The 24,234-nt window shown below is 37.4% G+C and overlaps 1 protein-coding gene across 5 annotated transcripts in view; it reads left to right on the top strand.

The window, feature by feature from the left end:
- The window catches only part of CTNND2 (catenin delta 2), a 646,153-nt gene that overhangs the window by 110,875 nt on the left and 511,044 nt on the right, over positions 1–24,234 (top strand). For all 5 annotated transcript variants that reach the window (XM_039714844.1, XM_039714847.1, XM_039714842.1 and 2 more), the window contains exon 2: positions 10,130–10,263. In XM_039714844.1, coding sequence (XP_039570778.1) covers positions 10,135–10,263 — 129 coding nt within the window. In that variant the 5' untranslated portion in view covers positions 10,130–10,134. The remainder of the gene's footprint in view (positions 1–10,129; positions 10,264–24,234) is intronic.

Genomic DNA, 24,234 nt, shown 5'->3' on the forward strand with positions numbered 1-24,234 from the left:
GCATGAATCAGCCTGCAATTTAAATTTAAAGCAGTAGTAATAAGGAGTCTAATTTGGCAAGAACTTTAGTGGATTATTTGCCTCAGACTCATAGGGCTGTGCTTTTGCCTTGCTATTTCTGTTTTTTGTAATGAACATGTGCCCTCAGGTGTTTCTGCCATTGACTCTAACTCTTTCATTACAAACTTTTTTTTCCTCTAATTACTGATGGTGGTGTTTGGAGGAATTAGTTGTGATGTGGTTGGGGTTTGACTCTGGCCAGCAGCTAAGCCTTCACCCACTTGCTTGGTAACCCACTACAGCAGGATGGGGAGAGAACTGGACTGGCACAAGTGAGGAAAAGACCTCTAGTGAGTCAAGATAAAGACAGTACATGAAAGGGAAAAAAAAAGTAACAAATGATGCAACAGCAGTCACCACCATCAGACTGATGCCCAGCCAGTCCCCAAGCAGAAGCTACTTTGAGAAACTGCCCCCAGCTTATATGCTAATCATGGCATTGTATGGTATGGCGTATGCCTTTGATCTCTTGGGGTCAGCTGTCCTGGCTGTGTCCCTCCCTACCCTGCTGAGGGGCAGAGTGAGAAACAGGCAAGGCTCAACTCTGTGCAAGCCCCACTCAGCAGTAGATGAAACAGTTTTTTAATCACAGTGTTACCACATGAGCTTCTACTGAGAAAATTAACTCTATTCCACCATGAACAAAACCTGATGCCACTTTCTTTTTCAATTCACCCCAAGGCAATAAATGACCAAATGATGAAAAAAACCCAACAAAATATTACATTAGTATCATCTACTCATATGGTGTCTACATAATACAAGATTTTAAGAATTCATTTTAAGGACTATTTTGAGCTCTTTTTTTTTTGTAATGTGCATTTTGCTTTCTGTGCTTGAGGATATTGGCATTTCACTGAAGTGAAAACTCCTGTTCCCTCAGTAACAGCAGCAAACAATATTTGCTCATTGGATTCCATGAATGAAACAATTTTGCTTGATTTATGAATAGATTTTTCAGCAAAACTGAAATCAATTTCTGTAAATCCTCATGTTGAGGTCTCCAAACTATGGAGAGGAGGATGAATTTTTATGCTGTTTTCTCTATATGATTGTGTTACTAACTCCAAATGAAATATTTTCCTAAGAATTTGAGGAGATTGATCAGTTCTCAGATGGTTATGCTAACTGGTGAGGGTAAATCCTTATGGATTAGGATGGTGGTTTCAGGACCAATGAGGCAGGAAGAACCACCATGTGGTTTATCTGTTCTGATTAATCACTTATTCAGTTGCTACAATAAATTGACATGGAGGGGGCTGGGGGTAGTGAACTGACACTGGTCTGGCTTTGTCATTTGTTGGATCTTTAAATCTTCATGCACTGGTCAGCAGTCATTTGGGCTCTGGTTTGAGAGAGAAAAGCAACAAAGAATGTACAATTGGACTGTGTTTGCCTTTTTTTCAAAGTCCTTTGGGCCAAATGCTGTACCTTTTTTCTCATAAGCACTTCTGAGTTATCCTGCTAAAATAACTGGGAATGGTTTAGAATTTTGGTTTAATTTTAAGGAGGCTGGCTGTATAACTAATTCAAAATATTTCAAACTGTAAACATTACAGCAAAAAGCAAAACTTCCATGCTTTATGACATATTAGTTGAGAAAAAATATTTAGCAGGATCATATTGAATTAAAAAGTCTGGAATCATTGCAGATGGCTTAAGCACTAGTCAAGACTTAGGTTTCATATAGTTTCCAGTGTTACACTGGTTAATGTAGACAGTGGAAGGAAAATATTTGATACAGCCTGTGGAGGCCTCAGGCTGTTGTGTACATGAGACCCTTCATTTTGCTTCCTATATGCAGAGCAGGAACATAGAGATATTTTAATCAAGACTCAGTGCAGAAGTGGAGAGTTCCTGAGGAAGAAACTTTTTTGTGTTGAGCTATAGTCTTTGGAATGTTTCAGGAAATGCCTTTTTGAGTCAGGCATCTGTGGAAGATAAGGAAATTTTAGGTATTTCATATTTATCTATCAGACTTCAGAAAAATTTAAGTCAATGAAAATATTGGAGGAAGTTTTCCAGTATAGCTTCTACTGTCAGGTTTTAGAATATAGTTGTCTTTATCCTTTACTTTAGTAGGGATCTTTTATGTCTTCTACCACACTTCTGTAAAGAGCAGGAGGGTACAAAAATAAATTTTATGGTCTAACAAACCTGAACCTCAACTTTGTCTAAATTTTAAACCAGAGAATTATTTTTCACACCCTTAGAGGCCCTAAATACTTAAACAGTATGGTTGAAATGAGTGCAACAAGCTGAAGTCACAAAAGAAGACAAAAGCCAAGCTCATCTGTCTTAATGAGCAGGAAGATGGATGAGTCTGTGAACAAAGAACAATCCCAGAAAGAAAACAGCCCTTGCTCTTTGGAAAGCCCTCCTGATGCATTAGCTAGAATAAGAGGAGTGTTGACTGATCCACATATCCCTGATCCTTAATTGAGCCTAAGCCTTTCCAAAGGTCTTTAAGATATCATGTCTCCTTTAATTAATCTGTTTTCCTGCCTCGGTAATTTCAACATAGGAGATATATGCTTTAGGATGTTGTGATAACTACTTAGGCAATCAGAAGACATTTTCGCCTTCAAGGTATTTGGCAGGTTCTGGCAGTTTTTCTTATCTTACTGTTGACTCAAGAGATTATCAACCTATTTTTAAGAACACTTATCCAGACACAAATTGAACCAGGCTTGTCAGCTAAGATAGGACAGTAACAGGAATCTGCGATTTCAAAGGGTTTTTGTGCAGGAGGAGGGAGGGCCCATGTTTACAGACTCTCTACCCTGGTTCACTGTCACACAGCTGCAGGATTCAGATTCATTGCAGAAAAAATTAATGCAGCATTAGTAGGTATGTGTCCTGCTGTCTAGAGCCAATGCTATCTCAGCCATCAGTCACCTCAGTACTTTGAGATTAGTGAAAGAATAATGGGTCATCTCTCTAGTGGGAGCAATAATTTGCATATCTAAATTCTCAAGCAGTGCCAATTTCTACTTCTTCCAGTTGGAATCTTATTCCAATAGTCTAATGTAAACATATTTGTTAGTCTACCAGTCGTATCTGATAATATTTGAATTACAATATGTAATAGTGAGAATTACAATTCTGGGTATATCTGTACCTAATATGACTTGTGATATATATAATAATTTGCAAGAATGACCAGGCTTATTTAATTCTGTGTCGTTCTGACTCATCATTTATATGCACTGAATTCTTAGCTTATCAGAATGACTCAGTGAACAGGTAGAAAGAGGATCAACATTAGCCCTTCTGACATCATGATATTAGTTTAGATATCATAAACAGTAAATTTAAGTGTAGGAATAGTTTTAGGTAAAAAAAAAAAGATAAATTAAATTATTTTTGCTTTACAGTAAACCCCCATATATTTGAAACAATAGAAAAAGATAAGAGCAATTCTAATAGAAACAATAGAAATAACTGTTGTAAATTCTAGTCATACAACAATCTCTATACAGTATGTGTAAGGTGGAGAAAAGGAAGAAAAAAGTTTTCTTGATGCATGATTGCATATTGGATTATTTTAAGTGACTGATTCTTATCAAAGACTACTTCAGTATCATTTGTGGCTTTCCAGATGAGCTCAGTAACATGCCAGATTTGATTACTGTGCAGTAAGACAGCATGACTTACACTTTTATAATGAATGCACTCACTGATTAATGGTTCATTGTACAGGAAGAGCTCACTGCTGTGTACGTGTTTCTTACTGCAATATCTTTTTATTAAAGAAAGATATTTGGATTTTCTGATTTCCATGATTTGATGCAGTTGCTAGTGTAGTGGCTGACTTGGCTTTTGCAATGGATTCTCAGACATTGTGGAGCTGATTGGTTTGAGTTTTTTTGACCTATATGTACTTGAAAGAGTGATAAACATTAGATTACATAAACATCATTAACAAAGTTGCTTTTAGAGGAACTTCAATCTCATACTTAAACCTGAAAATCTGCCTCTTCAAGCAACATTCCTTCTTTAAGCATTGATGCTGTGGCTTCTTAAGTTCTAGATTTTTTTTCTGTGAATGAAGCTTGTTTTTTTTCTGATATGGAGAAGGAGAATAATATCAGTGAAAGGCAAACGTAACTACCCCATCTGAGAAAGAGCAGAAAGTCTGGCAACGTGTAATTGGAGACCCATGCAACCAAACTGCTTCCACCAATGACATCCACGTCTATACTCCTTTAGTTCCCTATGTAGTAAATCTCTGCCCATAACCTATGTCAAGTGCAAAATTAAAATTTTAAGTGAAACCTCAACATCTGACATTGCCATTTTCATATGCATTTTTAAATCCTATAAATATTTTGTTTTATCTCAGGATTTATTTATGGTGTGGAATGGACCTCTGTGCCTGAGTGCAGCCTGAACAGACTTTTGCAATTTGACCTTGGAACTAGCTACATTAGATATGTTACCTCAGACGAGGAATGAAATCCTCCTGCAAGGAAGGGTGTCTGCCATCCAGCATCCACTGCCATCCCAAGGGTCACAGAAGGAATGTGGTCTTGCCGTCTTTTATTCTCTGGTTCTGAATGTCATGCTATTACTGTTGCCAGATATTTGTGTGATCTAGTCATAAAGATTTGGATCACAGAGGTACAAACTGATGGTCCTCTGAGATCATCGAGTCCAGGCATTAATCTAGCACTGTGAGTCTGCCATGAAACAATGTCCTTAAGCACCACATCTACACGTGTTTTAAACACTTCCAGGGATGATGATTACACCAGTTCCCTGGGCAACCTGTTCTAATGTTCTAATGACAACCCTTTTGGTGGAGATTTTTTTCTAATATCCAGTCTAAACCTCTCCTGGCAGAACCTGGGGCTGTTTCCTCTCATTGTATCATGTGGTGCTAGGAAGGAGAGACCAACCCTAAGCTCCTTTCAGGTGACTGTAGAGAATGATAAGGTCTCGCCTCAGCCTCCTTTTCTCCAGGCTAAACAACCCCAGCTCCCTCAGCTCCTCTGGACTTGCTCCAGCACTTCAATGTCCTTCTTGCTGTGAGGGGCCCGGAACTGGACATAGGATTCGTGGTGCCTGCACTGGTGCCAAGTACAGGGTGGCAATCACATCCCAGGTCCTGCTGGCCACACTGTTGCTGATACAGCCAGGATGGCATCCCAGGTCCTGCTGGCCACACTATTGCTGATACAGCCAGGATGCCATTGGCCTTCTTGGACACCTGGGCACGTGAGGATGGCTTCCAGGTCTTTTTCTGCCAGGCAGCTTTCTACTGGGCTTCCATCTCACATTATCCCTGTTCCAACGTGGGGCCTTCCCACGGTCCGCAGGCAAAGCGCAGCCGGGCCGGGCTCTCTGCCAGGCCGCAGGGCCATCCCTGCCGGGCCTCTCCTCCCTGCTCCCGCTGTCCCCTCGGGGCTCGCAACGCTGTTTCTCGCTCGCTTCCCCTGGCTCAGCCCTGGCTGCCGGGCAGCGTTTTGCCCTCCCTTGGCCAGGCTTTCCCCGGGGCTGAGGGGCTCAGCCCTGCCCTGCGCTGGGGCCGGCCCGGGCAGCGCCGGCCGCCCACAGAGCCCGCACCGGGACACCTGCACCCAGCTGGGGAGAGGACGGTCTCGTCCGGATTTACAGGGTTGTTGGGTTTTTTTCATTACATTGGGATAAAGTTTTTAGATGGTCTTAGAAGGACAGGAGAAAAAAAAATAAATTAAAGGGTCAAACTCTAGACAGAATTTTGCCAGAGCTTTGGAATACGGGAAGCCATGAATTATTTATGTCTGACTTCCCAGTATGTTCCCTAAAGGCTGGTAGTATTTTCCCTGTTCATCTGTCTATGATAGCCTCAGATTTTAATTTGGTTCTCTCAGGAGCATGTTTATGCTCTGACTTACAGAATTTCATCTGTGTTTTTGTGGCGCAGATAGGAAATAGTGTTGCTGTTGTAAAAATTAAATGTAGCCAAGTTACTTCTAGTAGTTCGCAGCTATGTTGAGCTCTCTTAAGATGCTTAGATTTTCTTCTTGTACTCCCTCTACCTTTCCCTTTGTTTTTGGTGCCAAGTTCCCAGAAGTGTGGGTTAAAAGACTACCAGCCAATTTATTTTATGATAACAAATGAAAAGCATTGGGGTGGCTTTTTAGAGAAGGGAAACCAGAGAAGAAGGGAAGGTACCATGGTCATTATCATTATGTGGGAAAATGCTTTTTTGAAGACAACTGGTGGAATTGTTAGGTTTTTTGTGCCCATGCTGAACAGTGGAGTAAACAGGGAGATTAAATGTATTATATTAAACAGCAAAGCAAATTTCCTACTGATAAGGCCTGTGGTGCCTGGAGCAGAGGGAGATGGCTAGTGGCTAAGAGAGGCTGCAGTGCAGGACTGGTTCTGTGTGTTAAATATGTGAAATGCCAGGAAAAAATCTGCCTTGTCTAGAGATGTGGTAGTGGGCTAGGGGTGCAGAAGTTCATTTCAACCATAATTTTTTGTAATTTTGTAGTACTAGCAGTTTTAGGTCCCACTGAAACTGAGAATGTAAAATTTCTTATGCTGAAGAGTAAGCTAAATTAAAAGTTAAGTTTGAACAGATGTGCAAATGGGAACCCTTGCTATGTTGATGTTTGCTGTGGAAACACTGTTTTATGTTGCTGAGTCATGTTTTTTTTTAAATCTACTGTACCTTCAGTACAGTAGTGTCTCTGTTGCTTGTAAAAATTCATTCTGGGTTTCCCTTCTGTATGGTATTTCTCATACAAATTTATGTAATGAAAAAATAACTGTTAAAGTCTATAATGTTAACAGTTCAGCTGGATATCACACAGCTGTGGATCCAGGGACACTGGGCTACTAAGTGCTATTGGCTGCAACCTTTCCCCTTGAAGAACTGTAGTAATAAATGAACTCATGTGATAGATGTTTGAAATTACATTCTCTGTCCAGAAGAAATATTTTAATAGGGGCACAAAACATTCCTTTTAATGTCAGAGACATTTATTTTGATTTCTCTGTTTCTAGATGAAGAGGACCTGTGCAGCATGCCTTTTTTAAAAAATCTTTTTCTTCCCCCCTCTTTTAATATCTATATTAAAAAACAAGACAAAACAAAACAAAAATCATGGAAACATGCAGTGGTTGCAGAATGTTAGCTGCTGTCCAGATATTGAACCTATTTGAAGCAAGTACAACTAGTGACAGTAGTTGATTGTGTAATCAGATTTTTTTCCCATTTAAACTAATGCTTACAAATGTAGATTATTAAAGCAGTTTTGAAGTGTTCTTTGGTGAAAACAAAGAGTTTAAAAAAACTTACAGCCTAAAAATTAGAATTTACTGAAATTGAATATAGCCTTAAAAGAAGTTAACAATAGCAGCAGGCTGTTGCTGCCTGTGCCTCATGAATGTAAATGTTTTGAACTCACATAAACTGTTGCTGTTGTACCAGCAGCATCTTTTTAGTCACAGAGCAGCTTCCCCTTTGGCCACGCAGCCCTGCAGTCCTTCCCAAACACACTTTAAATATTCTGGAGCGCTTGTGCTAGTGCAAACATTTTGTGTAGTCCTGGCCTCTCAGTCTCGTTTACATCTCTGGGTTTTACCTCCTCGGGCGAGTGTTGTTTTCGTGAAAGAGCCGATTCAGCAGAGCCTCCCGGCCGGGGCTCGGGCGGCGTGGGATGAGCCGAGCGGACCAAGGGGCTTTTCCCAGAGAGCTCCTCAGCCCTGCACCGACAGCGGGATCCGGCACAGGGGCTGCTCCCAGCCAGGGAGCCTGAAAACATTTCACCAGGCGCCTCATTCACAGCTCTGGGGCTCCTTCCCAGCCCAGCGCAGTCTCGGGATGCAGTTCTTTGAGCCTCTGGGGCTTCGGAGTTCTTTGCAGTTCTTTGCTGCTGCTGAAGTTGCTCGCGTGTCCGCGGTGAGCTGCCCCGAGCAGGGAGCACGGCTTCCCTGCGCCTGGAGCGAGCGTGTGCGAGGCCGGTGGGACTGCTGCACTTGTCCTTGCTCGTGTGCGTGCATCCCGTGGGCTCCTTTGGACTCCACAGGCTACGGAGCTGATAGCAGGGAGCATTGCATTACAGTGATTTCTGCAAATATCACTCTGCAAAATCAACTGTCAGGCAACAAAATCAACTATTAGGCCATTTGTAATTTTTTTTTATATGTAAATAGCCACACCAAAAAGAAAACTACTTTTGTTTCTATCATGATAATGTAATTATTAATTTACTAAGAAAATACAATAACTAGATTGTTTGAAAGCAAGGTAATGGAATAAACATTTATATGTGTGTGCCTGCATGTTTTTTCTCTGATACTTTACAAGACAGCAGCAAGTTTAATTGCATGTCACAAACTAGTTAAATTCCTATAACAGAAGCTGGCACTTTTGTTTTTAAAAAACCAAAACAAAACAAAAAACAAAAAAACCAAAAAACAACAACAACAAAAAACCCCACAAAAAACCACAAAAAAAAAAAAAAAAAACCCCCCCCCAAAAAAAAAAAAAAAAAAAAGAAAGAAAATGTAATTCAAAAAGTCCTTTTAGATTGAGGTAATGGATTTGATAAGAAGTTTTGTTCGGTCTGCTTGTACTTGTGATAGAATAAGGCAGGTATGTCCCCCAAGTTTTTCTAGTTTAACTTCAAATAGTGTTTGTGTCTGGAGCAAGGGGATTACCAGAGCCAAAGATTTGGTATTTACCATTGTCAGTGAGATTTGCTTACAAAAAGTGAATTAATTAAAATCATATATAATCACATTCTTCAATATACAAACTAACCTAGCCTGAGATTTATGGATATTTTTCTTCTAAAAAATAGCTGGATTTTTATGAATAATCTGTGTTTTCATGTTTTTGTCTTGCATATGTATGTCAGTGTCTTGAGCTTCAGAAAGCTTTGGAAAAATGTTACCCAGCTGGGCTAGCTGTGTCTTCTTGGGCAGCACTGTGGCTTCAGAGACAAAGCTTTATAGAATGTTATTTTCCCTTCTTTTAGAGCTCTAATTTGCATGGCAGACTGATGCAGGAATGCCTGGTATGGGTATTGAATTCTATTTTTGTTTTTACCAACTATCCTTTCCTACTGTTTTCAGCCTTCTCACTTCTTTCAGAAAAAGCTGCATTATATATTTTAGCAGAATAGAGCCAAGGCAGGACTTTTGCTTCTTATGCAAGTGGTGACTGTTCTGAATATCCCCACTGCTCTTTATGAGGCCCATCCAGCTGGCAGCCTGTGGGCCACTTCTCTTGCACAGTATAATTCTGGCCAGCTCCCACATGAACATGATTTTATCCTGTCGTGTCTGTGCATAACCATGGAAGCTGCCTCTCTGCTCCTTTACTTCTGGAATGTGGCACAATGTGTCTGCCTCTGGAGATGTGCCTATAGTGACATTTAAAGAGAGATACTGCACTATAGCTTAGCCTTCAGAAAGATAAATCATTCCACAGCCACACGACTGTTTTGCCCTCTGAAAAGAAATGCTAGAAACGCCTTCAAATGCCAAGACTTTTTTTTTCCTCTTTTTTTTCTTTTTTATTGGTAAGAGATCTTAAAAATGGCTTAAGAACTGGTTGGTGTGCTGTTTTTCATAAAAATAGATAAAATGTTGTCAGAATCATCTTCTACACTAGAAGAAAGGGTATGAAAGTTACCTAGGCTTAAAATATAATACATGTTAAATAAACGTGTGTTAGCAAGTAAACATTAGATAGCTTATATTTCTCTCATGTGTCCCTTGTTGGGTTTCTGTTTGCAAAGCATTTCATGATTCATTACTTTCATGATACTGCAATTTTATGCTGTAAGCTGCCACTGGAATACTATACAAAAATCACAGCTATAAATTATTTGAATCCTCCCAAGTGTACTGATGGTAACTATTTCAGAGTAGGACTGAGAGATTTTTTTTTTGTTTTAATTCAGAAACTGTTTATGTTCTAAATGACTGTTCTACAGTTCAGAACAGAAGCATATTCTTTAATTTTTACCTTAAATGAGTGTTACTATTCTTATATTTATATGAGACTGATAATTATCAGGTTTATGATAACAAATCCATTGTTTTATTTTTCCATGAACTGCAGAAACTATGCCTGTTCCAGACCAGCCCTCGTCTTCTGACAAGACAAGTTCCCTTAGTCCTGTGTTGAACACATCCAATGGTGATGGCTCTGAAACTGAGACAACCTCTGCCATTCTAGCTTCAGTCAAAGAACAGGTAGGGGAGTGATGTATCTGTAGGCTGGAAAACAATTGTATGATTTACTGGGTTTTTTTTTAAATAAATGTTTCATAGCTGGTATCTGAATAATTTAGTTCACAAATGCATATTCTAAAGAATGTTAACCATTTCTTTATGCCTTAGTATACTTCTGTAAGCTTTCCTACAGTAAATTTAGTATAATTTTAATTGAATTGTTCATTTTATTCTCCACTTTCACCCTTTACTGTGTATGGTGGTTTTCTGATGTCTCTCCTTTTATTGTTGGCAGTCTGCATGTGGAGTTACAGTATACTGGCATGTAAGAGTTATAGACAAATGAATTGTGGACAAGATGTGTTATTGTAGAATTTTTAAAATATTAGTAAGAACCTTAGGATTTTAAAATTTATATTCATGTTTTTGGGGGTTTTGTGTAAAACCTGATGTGAAATTATTTCAGGGCAAAACTGGCTATAGATAGAGACACTCAGTTTTGGATGATTAAAACAAAAATATTAGAAGTTTTCAAGGAAAAGGTCCTCAGTGTGATGGTCTGCTTGATGCTAATAAGACAGGTTTGGACATTTTAATATAATTTTTTGTGGGCTGAATGTCAGAGATTTTGCTTTCAATGCCTTTCTGTACTTTAGGAGATGGTTAATATTTCAGTTAATGCAAACAACTGGTCTCTGTCACTACCTCCTTTGGGTTTGACAGCATCAACCGGAATTCCAAGGACAGACATTAAATCAGCTGCTTTTAGGCAGCTTTCTCCTTGCTGAAGGTGTTTAAATTGGCTCTTCCTTTATCAAGTACTGATCTTTCCTTGCCAAAAGACATTCACTGGTTTTTTCTTTAAATTAATGCATGAATTCAGCTTATGATATCTCTCAGCACTGGAGTAACAGTTCTTGAGTCTTAAAGGTTTTATAAAAATTATAACATCTCTCTTCCTTGTTTTTTTTTAGTATATGCCAGTTCTCTCTTTTGGGTGGTAGAGGTTAGTCATATTTTCTGTTCTGAAAAGAGAAGTGCAAAAATGAAATGTTATAATGTGGAGTTTTGTCTTGAGATTTATGGCACATCATTGGAATTGAAAATTGTCCATGGTTTAGATGTTTGTATTCTCTTCCATGTCAATGATATTTCTTGGGTGTGTACCAGTGTTTCAGCCTGTGTCACTGCATTATTTTGTAGAAAAATACCTGCCTTACTTTCTGACTCTTTGATAGTGAAAAAGTGTACAGGGAGATTACAGAGATAGAAGCTGTATCTGTGTGTTGGAATGGGAATCACAGTATGGAATAGTGACAAGAACTTCTCTGTTGTTTGGTGTGATTTTCACTAGTTTATACCTGGTTATGTTTTTTACAAATGAACCTCCCATCCATATAAATCAATTGAGTACCAGAGGAAATTGCTGCTGAATCCACTAGATGAAAAAGATTTCAGGTGGTAATATATTAGCAAAGTTATTTCTGATTCCTATGAACCACAGCAGAAAGGAGAGTGTAATAAAGTAGTTCTGCATTCACTTATCACCAAGAACAGCCTAGCCAGCTAACCTAAGGTCTTGCTGATTAAAAAGATAATATCTTGAACTGTTGTGATACAAAGTACCAAAATATAACAGGTCTTCTCTTAAGGAAATTTGCTTCTTGGCAGGTATCTCTAGTCACACCTATCTTGAAGCTGGAAGACTGTACTAATCTCAAAACCAAGCCATAATAGTAATACTAATAATAACAATCACAACAACAACAACAACAACAACAATAATAATAGTAATAATAAAAATAATAATAATAATAATAATAATAATAATATTAAAGCAACCCCTCCCACCCCCCGCAAACAACCAAGGCTTTCAGCCTTTTTTCCCCCCAATATTTTGTGTTTTGACACACTTCCATTATTTAATATTCTGTTGGAAAAATTTTAGGTAATGCCACAATGCTAGTCTTCAGACAGATGAAATACATTACACTGATTCTCCATTACTGGAGTAAATGAAGCTAAATTTCTAACTGACTGTTGAAAGCCACCTGCTTTTTAGAAGAAGGAAAGAGTTACTTTACTGTCTGGTATGTGATTTTGCTCTGCATGCTCTTTGACTGTAGCCAAAAATATAACTAGAGTTATACAGATACAATTATTCAAAAGTACTATCAATATTGAGAAATTAAGGTGTTTTTCAATGTATCAGTCCTAATTAGGATGTTTTTCAACTAATCAAGTATGTTACATTTTCTTTTTCTCTGCCGATGCTTAGCTTTAAAAGGTTTCCTTGCATTTTTTCTCTTGGAACACTTGGGGTAACTTCATGTTACTTCTCATAAAATAAATAGAACATTGTCACTGACTGATGGCAATAGAGTGAACTGTGGTATCTATGATACGGAAAAAAATTAAAAGGTGTTTGCAATCTTTGAAGAGGGTAGGATACATGAAAGGCACAGAGAAGTGGTAATAAATGTATTTGTTTGTTTTTATTGAATCTCCTATGTGAAACTTAAATGATATATTCAGATATAAGTTTTGCTGTGCTTAGTTTGAAAAACATGTATCCCTGTGCTATCACGTTTTGAGGAACTGATTTATTTGGTCTATAAAGTTTATTGGGGCAAAAAATTGTGCTTGACATGTCAAATGTAAAGTGACACGCATGATTTTCGTGACTTGATAGGAAGATTTAGCCACGTGCTTTTCAAGCTGAGGGTATCTGTCAAAAGAGAAGTTTTGCTGTTGAGGAGTTAGGTTGAGTTTGGGAAATGCAAAACTCCTTGCTTTGAAATACAGGCCATTTCATTTGCGCTTTACCTCTGGACAAGTGTGGTCATTCACGTTTGGGTTTCAGACTTCAGAGATGCTATTCAGAACTGATAGATGTGGAACTTGAATCCATTCTTTATCCCTTGCTGTGAACTTTCTTAACGTTAGACAGCACTGCTGGAGGCAAGGTCAGAATCGTTCACCATGTGTCTTAAGAAACCATGAGATGCCAGGCAAGTGACCTATGGCTTAGCTGTTTTTGAGCAGTCCTTATGAAGAGAAATAGTAAATAACTTCTGTGAAAATGAAAGTTGTTGTTTTGGGCTTTTTGTGTGGTTTTTATTGGTTTGTAGTTTTTTAGACAGTATCAAGTTCTTTAAAGAGCAATCAACCAATAAGACATAATTTCAGTTTTCCATGAAATGTATGAAGAACAAGTCTTTTTCTTATATATACTGGGAAAAATCTTTGGCCCAATGCTTCATAGGTTTTAGAAAACATTAGGCCATTTATTTTTGCATTTTGTCATCTGGTTTTGTATCTGTAAATATGGGAAAATTTCTGCAACCAAAAAGCAAGATATCAGGACTCTTAATTAGTGAGAATATATGTGATACATGCAACTATTTCTGTAAAAATATGATGTGCTTCTGATTGGGAATTTCCACCTGCAAAAGAGACTTCTGAGCTCACTTGTTAAAAAACATCCTGGGAAGAGAGCTATTATGGATGCTCTTTTGAAAGTGGAAATAGCTGCTGGGGAGCCTTTTGAGTAAATATGTAATGAAGCTGATGCTTTTCCTGGAAGTCTCCAGGCATATGTGGTTCACAGTGCTTGGTTCTTGGCATACAAAAAATTGCTCCCTTGGAAGCTGAGCAGGATTGTAGTGACCTAGCAGAGGCTTGTTTTGGCAGATTTTATTTTTATAGGAGCATTTGGAAAATATGAGATGAATTAATATCCTAGGAGTAAGAGCCATCTTGAAGTATGGACAGCTATTTTCAATTTAGAAATAGTATCACAATCTTTTTATTTTCTTTGTGTCTCTAGATTCCTGTAGCATCTTAGGCTGTTTCAGAAAACAGCTTTCACTTTCAGAAAACTTATGCAAAGAACAAGTTGTGCCAGTGTTAATATTTCTTTTGAATCTTTTTATATGTACCTATTTTGAATAATGGTACTTGTTTCCAGTTGCACCCTTTCAAGAAAAACATTTAGACTAAGCCTTTTGAAATATTTCTCATACTGTTCAAATAAGTTCAAATAAATATTGATTGATATGTTCTTTAAATCATATTGCTGATTCCTGAGAATACAGAAGTTTGGCTTCTATAGTTGGTGGTGGATTTTGGTTTTGGTTTGGGTTTTTTGGGTTGCGTTGTTTGGTTGTTTTGGTTTTTTTTTTTTCTTTGTAAGATGCATTTTGTTCCTAAAATGGCTTATGTTGCTTTTAATATTTACTGTGTTTTCCCACTAGAAAGCTACTTGTTTGCCAAGAAATTATGATTTGAAACTATGTTAAAATCACATACAGGGCAACAATTACTAAGTGTTATTATTCATGTCAGTATTAAATAAGGGAAATATATCTGATTTAGTTATACTTTTACATTTGGTGTTAGTACACTTTGGAAACAGGGTTATGTGTGCCATGTACATCTTATATAGGTACATGTAAGTAAAACTGCAGTAAATTTTTTTTTCTTTGCTCTGCCAGGTTGTGTTTCTCGTGTCTTTATATCATGATTGAAGTTTTAGGAAAAAAATCACATATGTAGATGGATGATTCAATTCAGACTAATTTTTTTTGAGGTCTTAAGTCCTGAACAGATATAAAATCATCTAGTCTGACCAGCAGGTCATAACATTTCATAGAGTCATCTCAGTTGTGGGCCCCCAAATCTGATTACTGAATGGCATATGCACTGTTTTCCTTAATATAATGCATGCCATATTGTAATATGTAATATTCACCAAATAAAACTCCATTCTTGCCTTTTGGGTACCAGTAATTACTCTAGTAGTATCAAGTCTTCAGCAGGTTTTTTAAATATGTTCAATTATGATATATTTATGTCTTGCTTCCCCTCAAACAGCAGGCTCTGTTTCTGCCTTTAAAAGTTCTAGGAACTCTATTTCAAGCCAATGCTAATTATATTCGATCAATAGATAGTTCTTTCATAATTTCCCTTAAGTAGTATGTCAATATATTCATTTCCTTACTTATAAAAGTCCCTGGTTTCCCGTTGTGTTTTAAATTATTCCAGAGAGATATTCCTCTTCTATTTTCATTAATATATTGATTTAAGACAAAAACTGGACCCCTCTGTATTATATGCTCTAGAATAGCACAGGTCTGTACAGTGTATACCATGCTCCTAAATTGCTGAATGGACCAACACATTTTTGAAATATGAAGCTTTGGAGTACAGCTGCTGCTTTCCAGATACATCTTCAGGTTGGTGGGAATTGCTTTTGAGATGTACAACTCCTCTACTGGAAATGGCAAGGTGAGTGGAGAAGTTTTGAAGAACAGCATCACATTGAAGAAGGAAATTGTGGAAGGGGCTCACATCTGGTCTGTGAGTCAGAAAGAGTTAGTTGAAGAAGAGAAGCTGATAAGAGTCGCCTTTTCCCCTGAAAGGAGTTCTGTCAACACCATCAGTGTGGAAAGGGAGGAGAAGAAGAAATAAACGAGGGGCCTGCCATTAGATTTTGGCAGAAAACAGCGGTGGAGACCGCCTTACACCAATGAACATTATGTTGATTTATTGTGGCCAATGAATGGGCATAAACTTTGTGAGAAGGTATAAAAGACAGTATGCTGGAAAAATAAGAGGGAGAAGCCTTCTCAAATACATGGTGTTGTTCTGTTTGTTACAACTGTGTCAAAATGACAGGAAATCATGTAATATAGCCTGCTCCACAAGATTCTCAGGGTCTTAATTTAGTCTGGGACTGCTTTCACACAGCTCTTTGGAGAGTCAACCATGAGTGCATTTGTGTTGTTGTTCTCAGGAAACAGAAGTTAACAGGACTGGAGAACTCAACAAGCAACAGTTATCTGTGGTCAGAACCCTGTAGCTCTTACATTGTGCCAAAGGCACAGTAGCTATAGGAGGTGCAGTATGAAGAAACCAAAAATTGCTTCACTGATAAAAGATTGCAATGATAATCCAAAACATTTTTGAGATAGTTTGAAATGATCTAGAAGTGGAAAGGTTTCTGCATAGATTTAGTGTGATCGAAGAGTATTGAGGCAATATATCTTCCCAGCAAAACCATCTTTGAAGAGGGAAGAAAATGCTAATTATCAGAATAAAATTAGAGTTAAATATGATACTATTTTGACTTGAAGTAATGTTGAAAAATTAATATTTCAAAGCCAGGAATTTCAGAGAAGCTGGATAGAAAGCCACTTAGCCACAGCTCAGTCTAATGCTAATTTAAAGCATTAATAAAAGCCATCACAAAGAAAGGCAAAGTATCCTTTCTTATCAGGCAGCCAGTATATAAACATGCTTTTGGTAATCCAAAAGCATTTCTGCCTTAGCTTATTTTTTTGCCAGAAGTGCAATAATTTCAAACTTGGAATAAAGATAGCCTATGAAAGTAATAATATTGATCTCAATGCCAACATAATTTAAATTTTAGTATATTGCATTTTTAACATTTTAACATATTACATTTATAATTTTTTAAGATCATTGATTGCTTTCTCTCTGGTATCATTCATTAGGGCTTCTTTAAACATAAAATATACTCCTAAACCTTACTTTTTTAAGTGTAGTAGAAGAGAGTCTTTATTTCACCTCAAAGTTGCTTGAGAGGCAGATCTGAGCTTAAAATACTTACAAGAAGGAAGTCAAGTTGTGCCTTTTCCTGTTCTGACGCATCTCCCTGTGTTGTACTGGCAAACAGGTACTTCTGCAGCCACGTGGGGAATGCTGCTGGGGAGCTGAGTGGGTTGCAAATATGAGAAAATGAGATGGCAGATTTGGGTTATTGGAGGTCAAGTGTCTTGCTTTCCCTTTTGATGAAGGGCAGTTGGGTCAATGTGTCAGCTTGTTTGCAAGTATTGAACTTTTTTAGCATGGCTGGTGTGAACATATACTTCAGGCCATGAGTTTAATCAACTTTGCTGTAATATTTAGAATTATTCAGAAAGTCCAACATAATAGGCCTATATAATTGTTCAGGGGGACAGAAGTTTTTGGTGTGTCTCCCACAAATCTATCCCACTTCTTTCTCTAAAAGCAAATTACAGTCTTTATGAGACATAGCTATCTAAACTGTTTTCAGCATTTTTCTCTTTCTACACTTGAATTAGGCAATATCCATCAACAGTAATTTTCATTTGCATAGAGAGGCTTGAGTTCCATGGCTTTCAAAACCATCATACCTCTTCTGCAAAGAAAATTAGGTCCTTTTGAAAGGCAAAACTCTGAAGGCTTCAGTTAGTCGTTGCTTTTATTTCTTCTGTCTTCTTGGGAAATGAAAAAAACTACTAAAGAGCACTTTCCAGATTCCACAGTGACCCATTTCCTTTAAGTTGTCTTGCAATGTTTTTCATGTGGCTTGCTCTTAAATTTTAAATGGGATTTTTGAAGGAGATTTGATTTTTGTAATTATTCTAGCAATTTTTGTTCCTCTTATGTAATTTTGAAACTTCTATTGTGTTTCCCCATCTGTTTCTATGTGTTCTCTCACATGGTATTATTTTCTACTCCTGATGCATTTACTGCAAAATGAAACTATATCTTCATGTGGTAGTTTAAATCTTTTGTATTTCTAGGTAGAACTACTTTAGGGGTAGGCTGAATTCTATTAATGGTATGTTTGATAAAATAAGCTACAATTTAGTTTATCCCCATACATGAAAACTAGAACCCAGGAAATGCTAAACTAAGTTTAAACTTAAGTCTACCCCAGAGTTAAGGTACTTTACTACCAAAATAACCTTAACCTAGGCTGTGAGTTACAGAGTTATTATAAGAATAAACCAGTTTAGAATAACATAATAAATCAATTTCAACGTGTGGAGCATGTATTTCTCTTTTACCTCCTCTGAGTTGGAAATATGTTTATCTCTAAAATTTCTGGTGAATTATAGTTGCTTCTGATGAGGATCTTTCCAGTGTAAAGGGGTAAAAGGCGAGCAAAGGACATTGTTCTTTAAAAAAAATACTTTGAAGATTCATAGTAAAGTTCTAGACAAATTAATTGCTTAATTCATAGTTCTTTTCCTCAGCGTTAACATTGCATTTTAGGTAAAACTTCACTCACTTTGTTTTGGAGGAAGGTGTATAACCTATAACATGCTTAATAGTGGAGCCAGACTTTTTGTGGGGGTTTCTTGCTACTTTATATGAATGAGTTTTCTTTTTCTATGCTGAGCAAATCTAACTCCTGAGGCCCAAAGGAGTTTTTCTCCTTTTTATTTTCTAAGAGGTTTCATTGTATTATTTTTAAGGGGTAGATATGAGATGACAGCAGCTTAAACTTTTTTTCTTATTGAGACCTTGTTAATGCAATACTTTTTGACCATGTTCTTTTAGATGCATGTACATAATAAATACATAATAAAAAGTTTAAATAATTTCACATTACTTGCAGTTACAGGGGATTTTGATTTGAAAGTGATACAACAATTCACTCAAATCACAGTTGAGTTGGTGAAGTGCAGCAATTGCACCATACAATTGATACACTATAAATGGAATTTAATTCTTTAGAACAAGCTCAGCATCATGGTGCTGAGCATCTCCCAGTCCCCAGAAGGCAATGTTTGTGTTGAAGTCAGCTGAAGACCTCAGCTCTGTTCAGAAAGGAGTTACTTGGTTCATTAGGAGTTCCATATAATTCATAGGGCTATCCAGCAAGCTCCCCACTGGGGACCATATTCCTTCCTCCATCACCCTCTGAGTCCAATATCATGAGCTGTCCTGCATGCCTGGAGCTCAAGGCTGGCAGCCACAGGGCAGTGAGGCAGGTCTCCCAGGAGGTGTGTCCCAGCTCAGCTCACTTGCTTGGAGTCTGCTCTTGCACTGGGACTTCAGTTGCTCACTGTAGGTGGAATCACAGCCGACAAGGAATGAGGGCATGACTGGGCTCTGCAGAAAAGCATAAAACAATAATCTAAACACCTATCATAGTTTTATGAGTAAAGATACACTTGATTAGTGTTATAGGATGATAATTTATAAGCAGATCCGTTACATACAGAAGTTATATTGTTTCAACCAGAAGCTAAAGCTAGCTAAAACTAACTTAACCCCTGAAATTAGTTTCGTTTTGCTCTGAGTCTACATTCCTTTCATTCAGGGACAGGCTCTTAGGCAAACAGTCAAAATACTTTGCTGATACAGTCAGTTTGTCTAAAACAAAGGCACCCTTGGGTTTCCCTTGGCAGAAAGATGAGTCTGGCTTCCTTTTCAAGGTTTGTGATCAATCATGCCATTATTCTCCCCTGAGCCTTCAGGTCATGTAGGCTCTATTTATCTCTTCAGAGCATTCCTTCATTGTGGGTGTCTAAGCTGTGAGTGTGTAGAGGACTGTGTGGGGAGGGGGTGTCTTTGATCTGTTAAAGCTCTTTGGCCCCTTATTTTACAATACATGATTGGAAGGTCTTGTTTTCCCCTGTGCAGAAATTTACCTTTTTAGGTAATAATAATTTGTGGCACCAGATTTGTGTAAGCAGAAACCTGCCACTGGTTATCTACTTGACAGCACACAGAGTAAAACTTCTGCTTTTATTAGTATTCCCTCAGTTTCTTCAGTCTGGATTGTAACACAGCAGATAGCTTCTTGTAGTCTATTTCCTTAGTTGCTTCAAAATGTGAGCTGTACTTCTCCAATTTCATCTCTGTTCCTTTAGTTGCCACATTTGTTTTTCCTGGATTTCTCAAAAAGCATTATGCTTTACATTTTTCAGACAGTCCCATGTCTTATGCATTACTAGCTCCTGTCTGTGTTGATCTTTCCTTGCTTGGATTTCTAGTGCCCTTCAACATAACGATCTGAGTAATCTGGAATGACATTTTGCTGCTTAGTGTGGTATTCCATCACTCTAACCTGCAATTCATGTTGCACGGCTGTCCCTTGGTCATTATTATCCATCTACCCCAACAGTAACACAGTGCAGTTATGTGCCTGACTGTATATAAGATTTAAATTGAGCCATTTCTATACCATTACCAGCCCCTTTGTCCAGGAAAAACTAGTTTGTGTTCACATAGCTAGGCAATTTTCAACAGATTTTTTAAGTGAAAAATGAAAAAAAAAAAAAAAAACCAAGCTCAGAATGGGAAAATTTTCCCACTTTATCTGTTCATTTCTACATATTTCATTATCTTCAGAGTCTTGATGTGAATAAGTAGGTTTAAGAATTGTACTGTATATTGTGTTGAAAGCAGTAAATATTTTGTTCACCCCCTGTCTGAATCCAGCAGAGTAACACATCTTGGTAAAATCCTGTTTATATTTTTAGTGTATTGTTATTTTCTGAAGTAGCTCAGTGCTTTAGGTTTTACAGCGGGTACTCCTGGAAAATATTGTTTTCATGTTTCAAAGTAGTTGCAGATTTTTTATCCCTCCTTTTTTATTTTTTCTGTGCATAGTTAGATCTGTCTTTGTTCAGCTCATTGTCAATCTAGGTCATTATTTGAAGCTTTTGTTGACAGACCTCTTGAGGCTAAGTACATTTGATGCTATAAATAGGGCTGATTCTTCATAATAAATCACCAGATTCACTTGAAAATTCTTGGCTTTGTAGTAGGTTTGATGAAATGGAAGATCTGCTGCATTTTTCTGTCACCCAGTAACATAATCATGTTCAATTAATTAATATCTTCAAAACTGTGACATTCCAGAATTTACTAATTTTGTATTAATACAGGATTACTAATTTTGTTTAGAAGGGTGAAATGGACTCCTTAAATTATCTCTTTTTAAATTATGTTTTTTAAAACTTCTATTTTTTTATTTCACAAAGCAGTGCTTGCACAAGTAAATTTGTTCCAACACATTTTATGCTGTTCTGTTTGTTCCAGATCCTAGAAAATAGAGGGTATTATTTCTCTTACTTATGTTTTCAGTGTCCTGTACTGTGAAAATATATTATTCTTTGGATTAGTTTTTTGTTTGTTATTTTAGCACAAATTGTGTCAGAGGCCAAAGAACAGTATTCATTCTTGCCACAAAGTAAGGTAGCTGCAAGCTAACAGCTCCAAGATGCTGTTCTACTGGCTAAAAATATTCAGGCATGTTAAAACTTGGGATAGGTTGTGTTTTCTGTATGGCTACAATCACAGGAATGGAGTTAGGAGCAGCTCTATCTGCAATATGTGCATGGACACCATTTTGAAACCTTTGACCACTGTGTGTGGTGTTGGAGCTTTGAAAATCTAAAAATTACGTAGTTTTCACATTCTGTACTAGTCCTTAAAGGCTTATATAAGCAGTGAATAAATTCTTGCGATTAAATTAGCAATGTATTTTCATTCTATGGGCACAACAAATGTATTATGGAGCTGGGTACAACACTAGGTAATGCCTCTGTCTGCCAAAGTACGACTGTGTGTCCCACTGTGGTGCACATAGGGTTGAGAAGCGGTGTAGGTAGGGGTACAGACCACAGACTGTAGGGATTTAGCAAAGTGCTCCCCACAGCTGGAAGGCAGCACCAGCATCCACTCTGGAGCTTTGTCACACTGAGACTGCATGAGGGACTGAACAGTTGGAACCTGAACAGTTGTCCATGATAAATCTGATAGTCATGAAAACTGAGTTTTGAACCAGTGCCTATTGGCTGATTCTGAATTCACATTGCTGCTGGTGCTGTGCTTTACCTGCCAGACACAGAAATGTAAATTAATGGATGGCATGTGCCACAGTGATTCCTATCTAAATGCAGAAGAGCTAAGTTAATAACTAAAACAAATCACTTATTTATTTAGTAATACATCAATATTTAAAGGCTGATGAGAAGTCCACTAAGTGCTTTCCATTTAATTTTAGAAAGTGAACTACAGCTTATTCCACAATTTTTAGAAATAAAAACAAGTTAAAAAGTACTTTCTGCACAAGTTGTGTGTCAGTGATATGCAGCTGTATTTCCATGTTTAGCACGAGAAATTGTCCAATACTTAGAGTCTTTGCTAGGTTGTTTTTGTGTGAGAGAGAGAACCTTTACACTGTCACTAGTTTTAGTGCAATTTGGTTTGCAAAGGCCGTACTTAATTGTGTTTCCTTTATGCATTGGGAATGAAAGGGTTTAAAGAAATCTGTCTGGTTGTCGTAAGTTTAGTCAGAACAGAAACAAGTGTGTTGCCTCCTCTTTTAATCTTTTTTGTCTGTGGTAAGATTCATGTGAAGCTTATTCTTCTCAGTTTCTCCCACCACATAAGAAGTTTTGCTTCATATTTTCTTGCGTTGACAACTTTGTCTACTCCCTCTCAATCTGTGTTTATGCAAAGAGCTGCCTTATGGCTTCTTACACTAAGTTTGAATGGTACATAGCGTCCCTTGATTTTTTGGTTGTTGTTGCTTTTTATTTAATAAGGTAGATTGTGAATCTGTAGCAATAATGCAAAATTTATAACAACTTTTATGAGGCCACCTGCACCCCTTCCTGTGATCTAACTTATGCACCTCAATATTTCCCTTTTTTTTTTAATACAGTCAATGGTTCCTTTTAGTGTAGCAATGCATACAGAAAAGTCTTTTAAAAAAAGAATATTAATTTGTGTCTGTTCTGTTCAGTATTTTAGATATTTGTGAAGATTTCCACATTGTGAAACTTAAGTTTGATTTTTTTTTAAATTGACTTATTTGATGTGTAATCTGCATTAATAATCTTCATTACTTGGAAATGGGGAAATAGGCAGAGAGGTTGTTTAAACTTGATCAATTATTGTGGTGAGAGATGAATGGACACACTAAAGAAAAGTGAAAATCTTCAGGTTAACATTGAAAAGGATTGTATTAATATTGACAAAGATGCATAAATGACTCAAAATAATTCTGATTTTAATTTGAATATTCTTGATATAGACCTTCCTAGTTGGGTGTGTTTATTTTTAGGATTTGTTTTCTATATATGTACTTGAAAGAGTCATCAAATGGTGGCATCAGTGTGTCCTTGCAGTTGTGGTCTAATATTGCCTTTTTTCCCTGGAGTTCAAGATTAATTGGTTTAGATAAAAAATTGCAGTGCAAATTTTAAAATGTTTCTATTCATTACCAAAATGCACAATATGGGAAAGATTACTTCAATTCCATTCACTTTAATAGGTAAATGAAAAAGGTTATCACCAGCTATATGCTTTTCTTTCCCCCCGCCCCCCCCGCCCAATGTCAGACTAGTTGATTCATAGCAAGAAAAACTCATTTATTTTCTTTTGTTTTCTGCAATGATCCTTGAGACTGCTAAGAAATTTTTCACCTGCATTACCTACTGGATAGAAGTTTCTATGTGTGATGCCTTATGTCACTGAAGAAAAAGCCTACACCATACCAGAATTTGTTCCTAACCTTATTAGGATCTTTAAGTTGAATTCAAGTTTGCTGTAGTGCTAGTGCTTCATACAATGCCTTTAATTTCTCCTTCATTATTTCTGAAGGCAAGAAATTGAAACCAGAAAGGCCAAAGCCTACCTGGAGCTGAATGTGAATGCATAGAATAAAGAGAAAGGATTCTTCAAATATTTTCCAGAGGAAAGTCAGGAAATTTGCAGGTCCATGGTTGAATGTTGGAGGCAATCTAATGGTGGACATAGAAACATAGAAAAAACAGAATTTTTCTTTGTTTTTTCAGTGGTTTCCAGACAAGAGACAGTACCATGACAGAGACACAGGTTCAGGACTGTTTAGTAGAAAACGAATGTATTCAGCTTCTTGGGGATCTGTGCCTAGACTGACAAGAGCTCATTTAAGTTATAGTACTGCAAGGCAGCTGTCATCCAAGAGGAAACATGGTCAGTGAGGAAAGTCCTGAGAATTAGGAGACTAATCTTACAACAGCCTTTAAAAAAGTAAGGAGAATTGCCTTTACAAAAGTAAGGAGAATGGCACTGGTATACACAGGCAGTGTCAGGTCAGTGTCAGTCTCCAGGAGGATCATGGAGATCATCATGCTCTTGTTTCTAGACATGAAAAGGGCAAGTGTGCCTAGAAAGAGTCAGAACAGATTTCTGCAGTACACTCAGTGTTTT

Source organism: Passer montanus, unplaced genomic scaffold, assembly GCF_014805655.1.
Source record: "Passer montanus isolate IOZ18808 unplaced genomic scaffold, ASM1480565v1 scaffold31, whole genome shotgun sequence".
NCBI classification, from domain to species: domain Eukaryota; kingdom Metazoa; phylum Chordata; class Aves; order Passeriformes; family Passeridae; genus Passer; species Passer montanus.